The sequence below is a fragment of the Amphiura filiformis genome, chromosome 13 (genome assembly GCF_039555335.1).
Source record: "Amphiura filiformis chromosome 13, Afil_fr2py, whole genome shotgun sequence".
In the NCBI taxonomy this organism is placed as follows: Eukaryota; Metazoa; Echinodermata; class Ophiuroidea; order Amphilepidida; family Amphiuridae; genus Amphiura; species Amphiura filiformis.
The window spans coordinates 46,843,787-46,860,255 of record NC_092640.1 but is presented as its reverse complement, the minus strand read 5'-3'; the positions used below and the strand labels follow the sequence as shown (position 1 = coordinate 46,860,255).

The 16,469-nt window shown below is 37.8% G+C and overlaps 1 protein-coding gene across 1 annotated transcript in view; it reads right to left on the bottom strand.

The window, feature by feature from the left end:
- Positions 1-16,129, bottom strand: part of LOC140168437 (uncharacterized) — a 62,787-nt gene extending 46,658 nt beyond the window's left edge. Inside the window, 5 exon segments of the mRNA XM_072191829.1 lie at positions 4,553-4,695; positions 4,698-4,825; positions 10,229-10,308; positions 10,988-11,045; positions 16,016-16,129. Coding sequence (XP_072047930.1) covers positions 4,553-4,695; positions 4,698-4,766 — 212 coding nt within the window. The 5' untranslated portion in view covers positions 4,767-4,825; positions 10,229-10,308; positions 10,988-11,045; positions 16,016-16,129.
- Between the last annotated feature and the right edge of the window lie 340 nt (positions 16,130-16,469).

The window sequence follows — 16,469 nt, the reverse complement described above, 5'->3', positions numbered from 1 at the left end:
AGATTTTGAATGCTTAGACTTGTTCCAAGTCTTTGATTTTTGTGACTCAATTCAAATGTCAAAAATGTATGTTTTAGACCTTTTTTCAAGAAATTAGTAAAATAGTGAACTTTTTCTTTTATCTCTAGTTATGACTAAATGAATGATTAGGATTGAGCTATGTTTCATTTGACAGAATTTGATAATATTTTTAATGCCAAAAAATTGGTGATTTTTCTGGAATAGAGTAGAGTGTTCAATTTCTGCACCCAAAACATTCAAAGATCCTTCTGTGAATGTACAATCAAATTTTAAGAACCACTTTAAAATAGGAAGCAGTGGTAAAGTAGGCATGCCAGGATAAACTGCCTTCTTCAACATTTCTGACAAAATAAGGATGAAATATCTAGAGATGAAACAAACTGTGTAGACTCTCATTCATCTGGGTATGCTGAAATTAAGATTTAATTTACACCAGACTTAACTTTTTGATATACAAAACCAATGTTGCGACTGTTGAGATGTCACATATTACGCTCTACAACGCCCTACATACATGTACACGCACCTTGACAAACATGTTCCATGAAGGCATGATAGATGACATCAAGGAACCACTTATTCAATTCAGCCCTTACAAGCTAAACCACAGCCACTAACTAAGAATGACGAGTATATAAGTATAAGGTGTGTCTTGGGCCACAATGGTCAGTGAAAATCAGCAAAGTGTGCAGATAAGGCCTGTGGGTTGGAATCGGGCACTTAAATGATAAATCCCCAAATTTATTTATTATATTAATATGTGCCATATTAATACTCTATTAAGGTTGCTTTTGGCCTATCACTTGCCAGGTAAGTTATTAGCACACCCATTTTCTTTACAAAGATGCAAAAATCAGATTTTTGATGATTTTCTGATTTGGCAAATAGTGAATTGATGTGTGGTGTTTATGGATACGTGTAGCTTTCATCCAAGTATTTGAGTTGTATAACCATGGTAAATGGCACTCATATTAATACTTTTTACTGCGTTGACAAGTCCCATGTTGCTATTCCTTGAGTGGCGTAGCAAGGGGGGCAGGGGGAGGGGGAGTTCACATGCCCTGGGTGCCAACTTAGGAAAGCACTGAATTGACCAATTCAGCATCCATTCTGCATCCCCCTCCAAGCAAGAGATGAATGTCATTTATGTTTGCACACTTCATGAAAGCCACTGTTGAGATGACAACAAATCAAGAATGGTTATTGAGTGTGCTGTTGCTTTGAAGTGCAAGTGATGTATAACTTTAATTAATTGAGTCAAATAATGATGGAGTGGTGGTAGGCACACATCATCAATATTGTGGAGAAACACATCAATACACTGGCTCTACCAGTGTGTGCAGACTGCACATTACTTCTCTAGTTTGCTTACTATCATCCTACTCATTTAAATAATTATGGCACGGTTGCTGTATTTTGTGTATCTAACTTCATCTTCTGGTCCATTTTCAGATACATTTGTAACCCAATCATGCAAATTATGCAAAATGAGAATAACATCAGGAAATATGGATTGTTACATTTCAGCTCAGTGTGAAGGGACATGTTTAAACTGTCCATTTGATCCAGTTAACTCTTGTAGTAGTATGACCTAAATGGACATGAGCTAAGCTATAATACACTCAACTGTAGCTAGCTAGACATTATATCAATGAAAGCATCTCTGAATTTTATGTACTTGTGTATTTACAGCAATTTCATTTTTGCAATGATTACCAGAGCACTTCTTCGAGGGGTGTGAGACAAAAATAACAGTCTTTTGGCCTATTTTATATTATATATGTGTTAAATACATGCATCTTGAGCATAGTAGTTATATGGAACTTTTTTCTCATTTTGTCCCTTCCCAATTATCGTCATAGATGTAGTAGTCATGACTATTTGGTGGGTCTACTTGTACTTCCATGGTGGGATAGCGACTATACCAACAATGATGTGGAACCCAAGCAAAATCCTGATACTCTTACTCTTTGGAATCCCATGTGCGTGTACATTCATCAATATACTATTAAAGCAGGAAGGAAAATAGTCATGAATGCAAGAAACCATGTCAAATTAGAATGTTCCTTGAACAGGTAATTTGATTGTTGTGTCCTGAATGTTTGCTTACTGGGAAGTTAATTCTCTCCATGCACCAAGGGAGAACCAATTAATTTGTTTGAACAAAATGAAAAGCAGAATGAATGTATATTATGCTTGTCAGCAAAGTTAAAGGGGTAGCATATACATGTAGGTATGAAAATCTTGGTATGTCATAAGCTGGAACTATTATGTAAAATATGTCATATATTTGGTCAATACAGATGTTAATGAAGTCTCAATGTTCCTGTAGCACTGAACTCCATAGTTAGACCAGGTTTAAAGTTAGACCTGGTCTAACTTGTTTTGTGCATGTATACAGACCTTTGATTTGGGTAAAAAATAGTGTAAAATTGCTAATTTTGTGTACTTGAACCTAATCTGTATTAACTTTCACTTCAAATAGTACGATATTGACAATTTTGCGTGCTCAGACATCCTAGTAAAATTCGGCCGGACTAATTCTCACTTGGCAAATTTTTTTCACCCGGACAGGCAACCGACCATCCATCTACGCCATAAAAAATTAAGGCTTAATTGGCAATTCTACAGAACTTTCCTACAAGCTATGAAGCTTAGAACCGGGCTTAGAACTAGCTTATGTGGCATTCATATTACCTTTTATTTGCCACATGTTCTGACTCTAAATTTTCTAAAAAATAAACAAATAATGAAGTAGAAATGCATATTGATTACCCAAACATCTGTGGTTACACAAACTAGCTGTATGAATGGGCTGTAAAAGTAATCAACACTTATTAATTAAGCAATAAGAGTTCCAATTCATTGGGAATCAAAAACTACATCATTAAAGAGTTACAAGACTAATTTAATTATGGGAGATTTTTATAACCTGATATGCAAACCGCCTTTGGCACTTATGTGGAACTGTCTCCATCCATGCCACATCCACAGGGTCGCTTCTAGCCGGGCTTCTAGCATCATTTGGCTATCTCATGCCAGACAACTTCAGCCCAATTTTTCTTAATCATGAGCATTATTTGAACAGATTAAACAAATACAAGCCCTTGTGCAGGGACTGCCTTTTGAGGAGAGCGAGAGCAATCACTGTCTACTGCTCTCCTTAAATCTGATATAACAGAGTGATTTTTAGCTCTCCTTAGTTAACCATTCTCTCCTTACATTCTATTGTAAATGCTCTAAACAACTCTCCTTGAAGGTTCCAGAAGAGCTATTTAATGCTCTCCTCCAAATTCCAAAAGACAGTCCCTGCTTGTGTGTATTTTTGCCAATATTCTTTCTGTGATTGGAGACAAAATCATCATTTATGTATCTCGTCTCAATTTGAGAGTAACGCCATGTTGGATTTTGCAGTGGCAGATTCGAATCAGCCTGTTGACACAGTTGATTGCCACCGTACAGACAAACTGCCTTATATTCTCAATAGTCTTCTATTTTAACAAAAAAATTATATTATTTTCATGAAACAAATTTTTAAAATGGCGGTGATGAATGACAATAACTTTGTTTTACGACCATTACATGAAATCATCTGGGATTGTTATGGGCCTCTGTATTTTTCTTATGATAATAATAATGAATGACTCTATATCAGGCCTTCTCAGCTGGTGGTGTGTGCGCCACTTGTGGCGCTTGGCAAGTGGCGCTTGGAGTTCGTCGAAGTGGCGCACGGTAAATTTACTAATTTTTTTCACATAAATTTTTAACAAAAAGGGATGAAAATACCACATCTGAACCTATGAGTTCATTTGTGTACGCGCTCCCTCGCAAAATCCTCCATTAACATGTTGGCACTTCATGATCACTAAAATTACCCAGTTGGCACTTCAAATAAATTAGTTGAGAAGGCCTGCTCTATATGGAAGGATCTACTCGGTTAAATATCATGCCATGAGTACCCTTCATGCACCGTAACACACTTACGAAATGTAAGCCCAAAACAAACCCCTTTGATTCCAATGACCTCAAAGGTGCAATTAATATATTTTCTAAATAAAACTTGGTGGTGAATATTTTGCTGTGAAAAACATGGTTCTACTTCCCTGTGTGAATATGACCAGTACCGAGGTTAGGGTTAATTACAATTATAATTGTCAATTGCATCATTATTACAATTGGGCATTGTAATTGAACAATAACTGACCCCACTGGCCAGTATATAGTTTTAAGTTTATGCCAATTCCTGGGGCAAAGGGGGGAGGCAACTTTCAAGGGGGGCAAAAGTTGACAAAATGGCCAAAAATGGGCTAAAAAGTATTATTTATTTATTTATTTATTTCTTATTTAACCTGGGGTGACCAATTAGTGCACTGGCACTGTTCTCCATTGGTTCCCAGGAGTACAAAAAAGCCTTAAAATCTTAAATATCAGGGCGTCCAGCATCCCACAGAGGGACAAGTGGGGGGGGGGGAGCAAGACTTCTCATGCCACTGTCCTGGGGTCAGACAACAAAAAGCGTCATCACACTTACCTTCCGTCAAGACCTCTAATTGCATCGTGTGCATCCCGTGGATCTTCAAATTCCACAAACGCAAATCCCGGCGGATTCCTCGCCACCCATACATTTCTCAATGGTCCATATTTATTGAAAGCGTCTTCAAGTTCGTGTTTACGCACGCACCGTGACCTAGATCGCCGATGTAGAGTTTGCAGTCCAACGGGCCATGATCCCGGTAGTGCGACATAGTGCCAAAGGGTTTTGTGAAAAGCCTCAGTGGCAACTAGTCACTGCTAGGATGCGTCTCTATAAACACAGATGACAAATCAAAATAAGCAGAGTAAAACTGTTCTATTAGTTAGTAAAATTGAGGAACAGAATGTTTCAAATAATGTCCAGTCACAATACCAGTTTAGTTCCGTAGGCTTTCAGAGAAGCAGCAATTAATGGTCCACTTGTGTCACTATATATATCTCCATCACCCTTGTGAAAGAGTTTCAAGCAACATTCATACAGAAATCACCATTATACGTTATTGTAACATCTGGTGGATAGGCCAAAACAACAGCAGCAGTGATTAGCATAGTAACCAGTTGTCATGTACGGTTGTTAGGCTGGCTAGGCTGCCTGCCTGCCAAGATATAGTTGCCTGTATCAGCTAGTACTACATGTAGTGCCTAGTATGTGTCTGCCTGTCCTTGTTATTGTCTCATCCTGGAATGAAAGATAATTGCACTGCACAGTCATACACGTGCCTGTGCTTTTAAACAACTTTTTTTTACACTGCTCAATATTTTCACTTGATTTGGGATTGAGTCAAGTTTACTATAATGCTGTCATGTATAGCGAAAATGTGTCAGGGTCTGTCAGCACAAAGCAGATGGTTGTTTTAATCAATTTTTTATTTCATTCAAAATACAAAAACAACAACAACAACAACTTAGTACTTAAATAAATAAGTTTATACATTTAAGTAAATGCATACACCAATAAGTGAATAAATAAGTAAATAGGTAAGTAAATAAGTAAATGAATAAATCAGTTAGGATTCAGCTGGCACTATCAGTTTCATCATTGCACTGCACTTGTACATGTAGGATCTCTAATTCCAAATACTGACCATTTGTAATGAATTCCAACAGAAATGTTCTCAACTTGTAAAATGTTCACATCTGAAAAATAACTGGAATCATGCATGGGTGTACTGTAGGGAGAAGAATATGGCTAGGATTGAATAATGTAATTTGGATAGGACTAGACAACATGGATCAAATAACATGCCCAGCAAGATGGAGAACATGTTTGGTTACACTGTTAAACACATTCTCACTGTGTAGGTCAAGTTAAATCACCAAACTATCATGTCTAAAATTACATTTCAGAAGGTAGAACCTGTCTGCAATTTGCAAGCTGTGTAGCCAGTCACCCAGCTTATTTACCCACACATGCCATAAGCTTCATTCCAGCTAGATGTTGCTGATTGATACACAACATGAAACACAAAAACATTTTATTTTTGTCTCTGCTGATATAATCAGCTGGAATTCTAAGTGAGTGAGTGACAAGTCAAAACAAGATGATCATTTTCATTTTATTCTTGTTGGAGTTTGACATGCATAAGTTTGCTTTTTTATTTTCTATGTGATGCATGCTACAATTCAGTCTACTAGAGACAATATCAATTTGATTTTTTTTTTAAATTTTGCAATTCATCCCATTTATAATAATTTAAATTCTGTTTTTGAAAAGTGTTTTCATAATTACACAGATACCTAATTTTATGATTAACCATTAACAAGCATATTTGGGGGGGACTTTAATTTCACAATTTACATTATTCCGGGGAAAGGGTTTACAGGCAGTTTTTTTACAGTGTAGTCCTACAGGGAGGAGGGATTAACAAGTAGTCACATAGGGAACTATGTTACAGTGCATGGGGACCACAGCTCAGCTGAAGGAACTATCCCATCATGTATTGCAGTGTACATGTACATCAGAGCTGCCAACATTTGAATCTTGAAAAAAGGGAGATTTCCTGTTGCAATCAGGGAGATTTGTCAAAATGTGTACATCCTAATGGCCGGGGAGCACTTCAATATGAAATGGATAGAGGTGTAGGGCTGTTACTTTCGCACTAAGGGGCATTCGGTGAGAGCAAAATGTAAAAAATATGGGGTCATTGGGTGAGAGCATGATTTTTGGCATTCGGTGAGAACAAAATGTAAAAAATATAGGGTCATTGGGTGAGAACATGACCTTTTTTTTAAATGGAATCTTTGGGTGAGAGCCGAAACAGCGCCGCAAAAACCTCGAAAATCGAATTTCTAGTTCTAAATGGCTTCAAGTTTCATTGTTTTTTCAAAAGAAGTTACAAAATCAGTGATAAATGAAAGTTGCTGCTCAAATTGAACTTGTAAGGGTCTTTGGGTGACAGATCAAATGGAAAAATAGGGGTCTTCGGGTGACAGAGTATGTGTTAAGTAAAAAAATATGGGGTCTTTGGGTGACAGCGAAAAAAAAAAAGGGGGTCTTAACAGCCCTACATACGCGTCACCTCCAAAGTTGGAGTGCCCCGGGCCTAATGGGCCGAAACCATTTCCTTTTCAGGAGATGACCAAAAATTAAGGGTTCTGAAGGTTTAGAAGTAGGGAGTCTCCTGCGAAAAGAGGGAGAGTTGGCAGCTCTGTGTACATGCTTTCTCCATAGTAAACATTTACACAAAATAAGTTGGAACCACTTAAATAATGAGACCTTTGTATACATGGTTTCACAATACTTTAATTGACAGAGTTTTTCCAAGCACCCCTGATTTAAAGAGGCGTAGTGCGATTTTTCATGTTCCGTTTCTATCTTGGATTGAGGCCTATACCATTAAAATAACATGTTTCCAAATTTTGATTTTATTGCTCTGCGGTTTTGATATGAGAAGCAAAAACTTGTAATAATAGCAATGCTCCAAAGGATAGTTCATACACTTCCAGTGTGGTTACCACCAATCACTACATTTAAATGAAAAGTATCTTGGCTGAAGTTGGCCATTAAATTTCACTGGGGTAAATAAGAAAAATATGAGCTTTCTTCTAAGGGCTTCTAATACCAAAATCCTAGTTTTGATGAAATAACATGTTTCCAAATTTTGATTTTATTGCTCTGCGGTTTTGATATGAGAAGCAAAAACTTGAGCTTGGGGGATGAGACTGTCGATCAGGTCAAGGACCTTTAAGCGAGTAATTTAAATAAGAGATTTTGTGTACATTTTCAATGGCATGAGCAGTTCTATTATGGTACCGCAAAGCATAATGGGATACTCCTTTCAGCTGCTGTGACTGGGGACCTTAATTCTTTAGAGAGAAGCTGATGATATGCTGATAATAGTGAGCGACTTTACCAGTGTCCGAATTAAGAAAATAAAAGGGGTTGTCCCACGGACAACCAGGTTGTAATTTCTGGTTGTCCACCAAAGTTTTTGGTTGTCCGTAAGCTGCCACTATCTGAAACAACTACATGTGGTCAATAAAGTGGAGTGAGTGTAGTCAATTTATGAACAATTACTCTTAAATATTTAACATTTCATCAGTTGTGTCAGGTTTGAGCGAACTAAGATGCTGAAAAAGTGACTTTTGGCTGTAGATCTTTGGTTGTCCGCCGGACAACTAGAGCATTATTTTTGGTTGTCCGGTGCATGTTTTGGTTGTCCGGGTGAACGGACAACCAAAATTTCGAACACTGGACTTTAAAGCCAGACACCTTCCTCAACTGGCCACAACATTTGACTTTCCAACCATCAAACTCAAACTTTTTATGAACCACAAAAAAAACCATATTTGTTCCATTCCCCACCCATGCCCCTATAAGCGCTCACCCAGTGACTGCCCATGCAAATCTGGATCATGGTCCAAAACATATTATGGCTCACTTGACGATGATGATGGATGAATATTTTGGCCATTATGCAATTATGAAAACAATGTAAAAATAAGCGCCCACCCAAAATGACTTTGTTAAGCACCCTGAGTGGTAAATAATTTTAATTTGACTTATCTCATCAGAATCAAACTTGGCAATGCAACAGGTGGTGCCTGCCTGCCATATGAGACAATACTTTGTCCTTGAACTTTACCTCATCAAGTGTATGCTCTGGCAGTCGCAGAGAGATAAAGGTACTCATTTATAAGTCAAACATGGTTGATACAAAAACAATATTAACATGACATGTATACAGACTATACACATCAGAGATGCCAGTGACTTGCCAAAAAATATTCTGAAATGATACCGAAAATTGCGAGCCATAGGGAGTAATCTAATTCCCTGCGGAGCTATATTTTTTCCACCCCGATCCAGGCACTCCCCGAATAATACAAACCCTACCCGTCCCAAAAAATTTGGAACAAACCCGAATTTTTTTTTTTTTGCACACCAGACCAGCCAATCCAAACATCCTCATCCCGATCCGTTCTAAAGTTTGTTCAGCTTATATAAGGCGGAAATTATTCGGCTTTTGTTACTGGGCGAGTCAATAAAGTCCCATCTCATGCTCGCGTAAATTCACATAAGCGTGCGCCAGCCCAGTCACGCATTATGCAACGCACAACTGGCTTAAGCATTGCGCCCAACTGCATGCATGCCATTCTATATCAATACACAGTGTTATGAGCCCGGTTATGAGTCTTATTTTTCCAACTAATTTAAACAGAACAAACTTTGGCTGTGTACTTACTCGGGAGGGCATGTAGACATGTTTCCATGAAAACTTTTCTCACTGATTCTTACACAGTTGCACATGAATAATTTGATGGCTCAGCAGCAGAATGATGCTACAAAGCCTACAATAGCTGATGTATACTATTGCCTGTGAATCTCCTATGCATCCACTTTTGTAATGTATCTCTCGTATACACTGTCCATTGAGTGAACTCATGCATATCAGACAATCATACACATCACAGCTAATGGAGATTGGAGATATGTCTTTCTGCCTCTGAACCATGGAGTAATAACTATTGAAGAATGCTTTTCCAAATCTCATTCATTAATTTGCCAACAAATGAACTTCTCATTTGTGACACGAAATGCTCCATGGGGGCCAAAGGAGGCATTTTTGACAATTGAGCTAAGTACTATAATTATTACCTTATACAAACAATATGCTATCAGATACTGAAAACACCAAAGGTCTAGCATACTTGGTTCTAAAGTTCTGAATCTTTGTGATGTGTATTTTCTTATGTAATTTATTGTTTTTTACTCCATATTTTTGCCTCAATCTCAATTTTGCCGCCTTTGCCCCCCCCCCCCCCGAACCAGATTGTGTCACATTTACACTTGAGTCACTAAAGGTTTAGCCAATATCAGAAATTTCTAATTCAGAAATAAAATGTACATCATAAAATTGGTATAAATTCACATAAACATTTTCTGTTTCAGAAATCAAGTCACATGTATCTCTTTTAAGAAAATATTGGTTATGAGGAGTTTTGAATTTGAACTGGTCTCAAACTAAGCAAGTCTTCTCAATCCAAAGACTCTTTTTGAGCTGTTGAAGAAGCCCTATCTCACAACATTTGCTTTTATTTGAATGTTATGGTAGATATGGCACAATGACAATACAATTTGTCATGTGCATCAGTATTAGTTTTTGTTCAATTTTTACATTCTAAGGCAGCTTGAGGTTGTATTTTTAGGGTGGGTTTGGAAAGATATTCTTACCTGCCTCCTGTCTAAGTAGAGGAAACAACTTTCTTCTGGTAATAGAGAAATGACAGCATACAACTCTAGCTATAGGCTACCTGTAATGACATTGTAAACACAAATAAACTTATGATCCACCTGTTGCGGCCGGGGGTCCAGGAGCCTGCTTAAGGGCCCCTGGTGGGCCCAGGGGCAACGCCCTGGTGGGGGTCGAGGGGGCGAAGCCCCCCGAAGCCAGAGGGTTTTACACACTTGAGCACCACTGGAGATGCAATTTCATGGGGTAAAATGCAAAAATGAGAAACTGTTAAAATACTTCACTTTATAGTATAAAAACATTTATTATCTGTGAATACATACTTCCAGTATCATATCATTCACATGAGAAATTGCATCACCATTTTTGCACAGTACAGTGTACGTGTCTATAAATCATCCAGTCAGGGTTCTAAGGAATTTTCATTTTAAAATAGGAGATTTTCTCATATCTGGAAACTGAAAATTCGGAAATGTGACATCTCTGTTAAGCATTTAGCTCTTGGTCCAGGGCCACTCCAAAAGCGACAAAAAAAAAAAATTTGTCAGGTGAGGAGTGAGGACAGTGAGGTAGGAGGTTAGAAGACTGAATAAAAGTAAAGAAACCAGTTGAAATCATTAAGAGTACACACCTTGACAGACAGACAAAAAATTATTAGCACATTGTTTTGTAATCCTGTATTTAAAAAAAAATATAACAAAATATGCCCAGGGTCTATGACAGTAAATCTGATTACTTACCTAATATTTGATACACACATGAAAGCCAGTCCTCTTGCAAACAACTGTCTTCTGAAATCTAGCATTCAATATAATAAACATGCAAACATTGTCATCAATCAATCATATAAAAAGAAGGTCACATTCATATATATGGTAAATTGATTGCTATGAGAACCTGATGATTGAATTCATAGACTGATCAGCAATTGTGACATCATAAGGCATGTTCAGACCCGACTCCAACCTGTGATAAAATACCACTTCTATTTGCGCTTCATCAAATAATTGTCCATTTAACACCGCATTTGTCACGACCAGCAACACATGAATTTACCACAACCCTATTGCACCTGGGGATAAAAAAACCTAAAAGCCTTGCCAAGTTGAAATGAACATTTCCCACCACAGGCACAGCAAAGAAATGTGGTGGCTTAGTTTGTTTACTATCAGATAGTAATGCAGAAGTGAAGACAATGGCGAATTTTGTGAAATTCGAACACTGTGTACCGTAGAAAATCATCCGAACGACATGGAAAATATGTGATTTAAAAAAACAAGAGCACCAATGGCGCTGTGGCTCTGCGCTTTTTGATGACAGTGAAAGTAATTGTTCATTGTGCAATGTGACAGATCACATTCAATGGGTACATCTGGTTGGTTGGTAGCTATCTCATTTACAGAGCATACAAGAATACATCAATCAATTTAGGGAATTACTATTTAGCGACATGAATCGAATCTGGTGGAATTGGATAGAAATGGGTCCAAATGGACCGAAACTGATCAAAATGTATCAAAATACGTAAGCCAATGTCAAGAATAGTGTTGTCTGAATAAGGTTTTGGCTATAATTAATTAGTGACTGTACCCACCAAGTTTAATACCTATACGACAGTTTATACTAATTTGAGTTGACCCCAGGTGACCCTGAAATGGCCTTCCAAAACTTTGGCTCTAAATAGTGACTGACCCACCAGGTTTCATGCCTATCCAACAGTTTTTACTCATTTGACCTCAGATAACCCCTGGTGACCCCAAAATGACCTTCCAAAAATGTGACTGCAAATGTTGACTGCATCCACCATTTCATTTCATGTTTCATGCCCGTCCAAATGTTTTTGGCCATGTGTTTTAACCTCGCCGACTTTTTGTCACACACTGATTTTTGAAATTCGCGACACTCTTTCACCTTCAAATGCCCATATTTTTCAAACCATACCCCCAGCATGATAAAAGTATACATTTTCTGAAAGGAAATTGAACAAGGAATCCAACAAAAGACTCAGAAACACTGACAGATGTAAGGTTCTAATGCTACATTTATGTGAATGAGACAAAACATCAACTGAGAGTGGTACCGGGGTATAATGTCACTAACATTTCTGTGTTACCCCTGCATCTTATTTTATGTTATTTTCTAATAGATCAGAGTAATGGCTTTCCTGCAATATATAAATGTATGGGGGTTATCACTTTCGTAAAATGATACAACCCTTCAAAAAGTGACCGAAATTGAATTAATTTTTCTTTTTGTCTTGGAGAACATTGGCCTATCATATACCCTAAAGCAGCTAACTATTTTAACTTTGTACAAAATAAAAGTGTAGATAATAATGTCAGCTTTCTTTTGATACCAAATTTATTGATAAACACTCATTTTTAAGGAAAATAGCAACATATTTGCACACCGCCTACGAGGCTCCCAAAATGAAAACTTGGCTTAGTTTTGGGCAGAGTGCCCCGCTACCTCCACCACCCCTGCCTTGGCCAATTGGATTGAGTCCCATTCTATAGATGTTCAAGATATCTTATTGAAATCTTTCTATAATTAATAATTGGTGTTTTAGCTGTCATTTGATACCAAATTTACTATCAAATCTATTTTTATTCCAACGATACATTAAAAAACCTAATGACCACAGTGAAAAATGCGACGTCACTCACCCATTTTAGATGTAGAGTTCAAAGCACATGCCCCTATCATTTAGCTCAAGGCAGTTTATTGTTTCAACTATTTTACAGAATAAAAGTTTAGATAACAATGTCAGCTTTCTTTTGATACCAAATTTATTGATATACACTAGTTTTTAAAGAAAATTTCAACATTTTTGCACTGCGAGGCACCAAAAATGAAACTTCCCATTGAGTTTGTACAGGTGAGCCGCTGCCTCATGAGCCGCTGCCTCCACCACCCCTGACTTGGGCCATTGGATTGAATGCCATTCTGCTTCTGTTCAAGATACCTTCATGTAACTTTCCATAGTTCATCATTAATATATTAGCTTTCATTTGGTACCAAATTTATTGCCATAGCTTCTTTACTTTAAAAGATATGCTCAAAAAACAAAACAATCATAGCGAAAAGTGTGACACCACCACTCTTTTTGGTGTTCAGTTCAAAACGCATGGCCTTTTACTAATTTGACCTCAGATGACCCCTGGTGACCCGAAATGACCTTCCACAAATTTGACTCCAAATGTTGACTGTACTCCAATGACGTAGAAAAACATAGATCGCTGAGCTCGAACTGGTACGTTGCCGTTTCATTGACAATCACACACTGAATACGGCATTATGAAATGAAGGGACCTAACAAAATCAGCATCAAATGCAACTAAAATGGGAACTAAATTTACTCTAGCATGTATGGATTAATAAAATTAAATAAATTACTTGTTTTAGCATATTCAACTTGACTGTGTACCATTTTTTTATCAAAAAAATTGCTGAATAATAAAGGCAGGCACGCTCCTAAATCTAGTTCATTCGCCCGTTGCCATGCGGACCCTAAACAACTCTACTACCATGACCACTGAAGGCGAAATTTCGTAAAAGTAGTAGAGTTGTTTAGCGTGGCAACACTGGTGATATACCAGATTCAGGCGTGCTTGCCTTTATAATTCAGCAATTTTTGATAAAAACAATGGTATACTGGGAAATTTAATGCGTTTTAATACATGATTTGTTCAACTTTGTGTATTTATACAGCACCCAAACCGGGACCCAAACCTGCTTCACAGATTCGGCGAGCAGGGCACTCTATCCTTTCTACCTCATTGCTGTACTCACAGTTTCACACCCATATGACAGCTGTTACTAAATTGACCTCAGATGACCCATGGTGACCCTGGAATGACCTTCCAAACATTTGGCTCTAAATGTTGACTGTACCTACCATGTTTCATGCCCATATAACAGTTTTTACTAATTTGACTTTAAATGACCCCTGGATAACCTCAGGTGACCCTGAAATGACCTTCCCAAAATTTAACTCCAAATGTTGACTGTACCCACCAAGTTTCATGCCCATCCGACAGTTTTTATTAATTTGACCTCAAATGACCCCTGGTGACCCCAAAATGACCTTCCAAACATTTGAATCCAAATGTTGACGGTATCACCATGTTTCATGCCCATCCGACAGTTTTTAATAATTTGACCTCAGATGACCCCTGGTGACCCCAAAATGACCTTCCCAAAATTTGGCTATAAATGTTGACTGTATCCACAAAGTTTCATGTCGGTTCAAAAGTTTTTACTAATTTGACCTTAGATGACCCCTGGTGACCCGAAATACGGAATAAAATAATGCTAACCTCATTGTGACATCATCCAAGCAGCAAAGTTCATTTCCCATTGAAAAAGCGTTATCCGACGGATCTGCAGACAACCATTCTGGTACCCACCAAGTTTCATGCCCATACGACAATTGTTACTAATCAGGCCTTATATTAAATATGTGGTAAAGTTGATTTGAGGAATGATTGGATACAACACCTTGAGCGTTGTCAGTGAGGGATCGAGAGGGCGCTCTTTGGTGAACACCGACTCGAATTGGGTGTTAAGAACTTCAGCTTTCTGAATATTTTCAGAAGCGAGGTTTCCCCACTTCTTAGAGTGGAAATTCCAGTATTGTCTTTTTTCATTTTATTTATAAAGCTCCAGAATTGCTTAGGTGATTCTAAGCAAGTTCCTTTGACGATACTCCCAGTATGCTTTCTTTGTTTCAGTTTTTACCATTTTTCTCTGTTTTTGAAGTTTTCCCAATCTTCGGTCAGATTGGACTTGCGTGCCTTATTATAGGCGCGGTGTTTTCTCCGCAGGAGGCGCTTTAGGCGCGGAGATATCCAGGGAGATTGGTGTTTTTTACCAACCATTTTACTCGGTATGTTTGCATCCATAGAAGCATGTATTCCATCTTTGAATGTATTCCACAGGTCTTCAACAGATGAAGAGGTAGTATTTGCCATATCAGTTATATTTTCACAAAGAGTTTTTATCTCCTGTTTGAGTCCTTCAAGATCTATTTTTTTATAAAGGTAAATTTTCCTTTTCTTTTGTTTTTCAACACTTGGTTTTGTTTCCATGTCTATTAACGGAATCCCGTCATGGTCACTAATGCCGGGTGTTACAATACTCCGGCTAACCAATGATGGGTGAGAAGTCAGGAACAGATCAAGGATGTTACCCTTTCTAGTGGGTTCTGTTACCATCTGTTCCAACGAGAAGTCACAGACTATGTCAAGAAGCTGACGAGACAGAGTTGGTTTCTTACAACCCTGAGCTGTGGATAGGGACGGCCAGTTAATCTCGCCAAGATTAAAATCACCGGCAAGACATATTATAGTCCCCTTGTCTGGTTTGATTCTAGATAGAGAGTCTCTCAGTTTAGCTAAGTAATGTTCATCATTTTGATCAGGTTTACGGTAAAAAGCTCCAAGTAAGATGGTTTTACATCCTACGATTTGTATCTGAGTCCATGTGAGTTCACAGTCACAATCAAGATCTGTGACATGAGTGCCAATCATATTGTCACGAATGGCAATGAAAACACCGCCGGCATGAGTAATGCGGTCTTTTCGGTAAACAACTAGATCATGAGGGAAACTTCGCTGTTGGTAACCGAATCATCTAACCATGACTCTGTACCAATCACGATGTCAGGATTGAGATTATCAACACATGCAGCAAAAGACTCTTTTTTCGTTCTAAGGCCCTACTACGAGCGAACATGTGAATTTGGCTGGTTTACACTTTCTACTCACCTTAATTTAAAAGTGGACAGTTTGTGAATGTAAATCGACAAAATCAAACCAAAATTCTGATGCAACAATTTAGTGAAAAAACACCAACAAAACTTCCAGAATTCTGGCTAAGTTAAATATTGTAGAGCAATTCGGCACCACCTCTTCTATGGCACCACGTAGAGCAGGTCATTAATATTAATGAAGTGACGTCATGTTCCGTAAATTATTGAGATAATATAATTTTAAATAAAAATCCCTTTAAAAAGGGATGCGTCTGGTCCAGAGAGAAGATTAGATACGTTGTGATGTGGGCATGGTCTTGGAATCATTGAAATACTAGTGTATGTATTCTCATGGCATTTTATTAGTCAACATATAAAAGTACCGGGGTAAATGTAGTTGGTGGTAATTAAATATAAAAATGATAACAAAGTTTTGACAATTATTAGTTTGTTGATGGTAGGCCTATAGG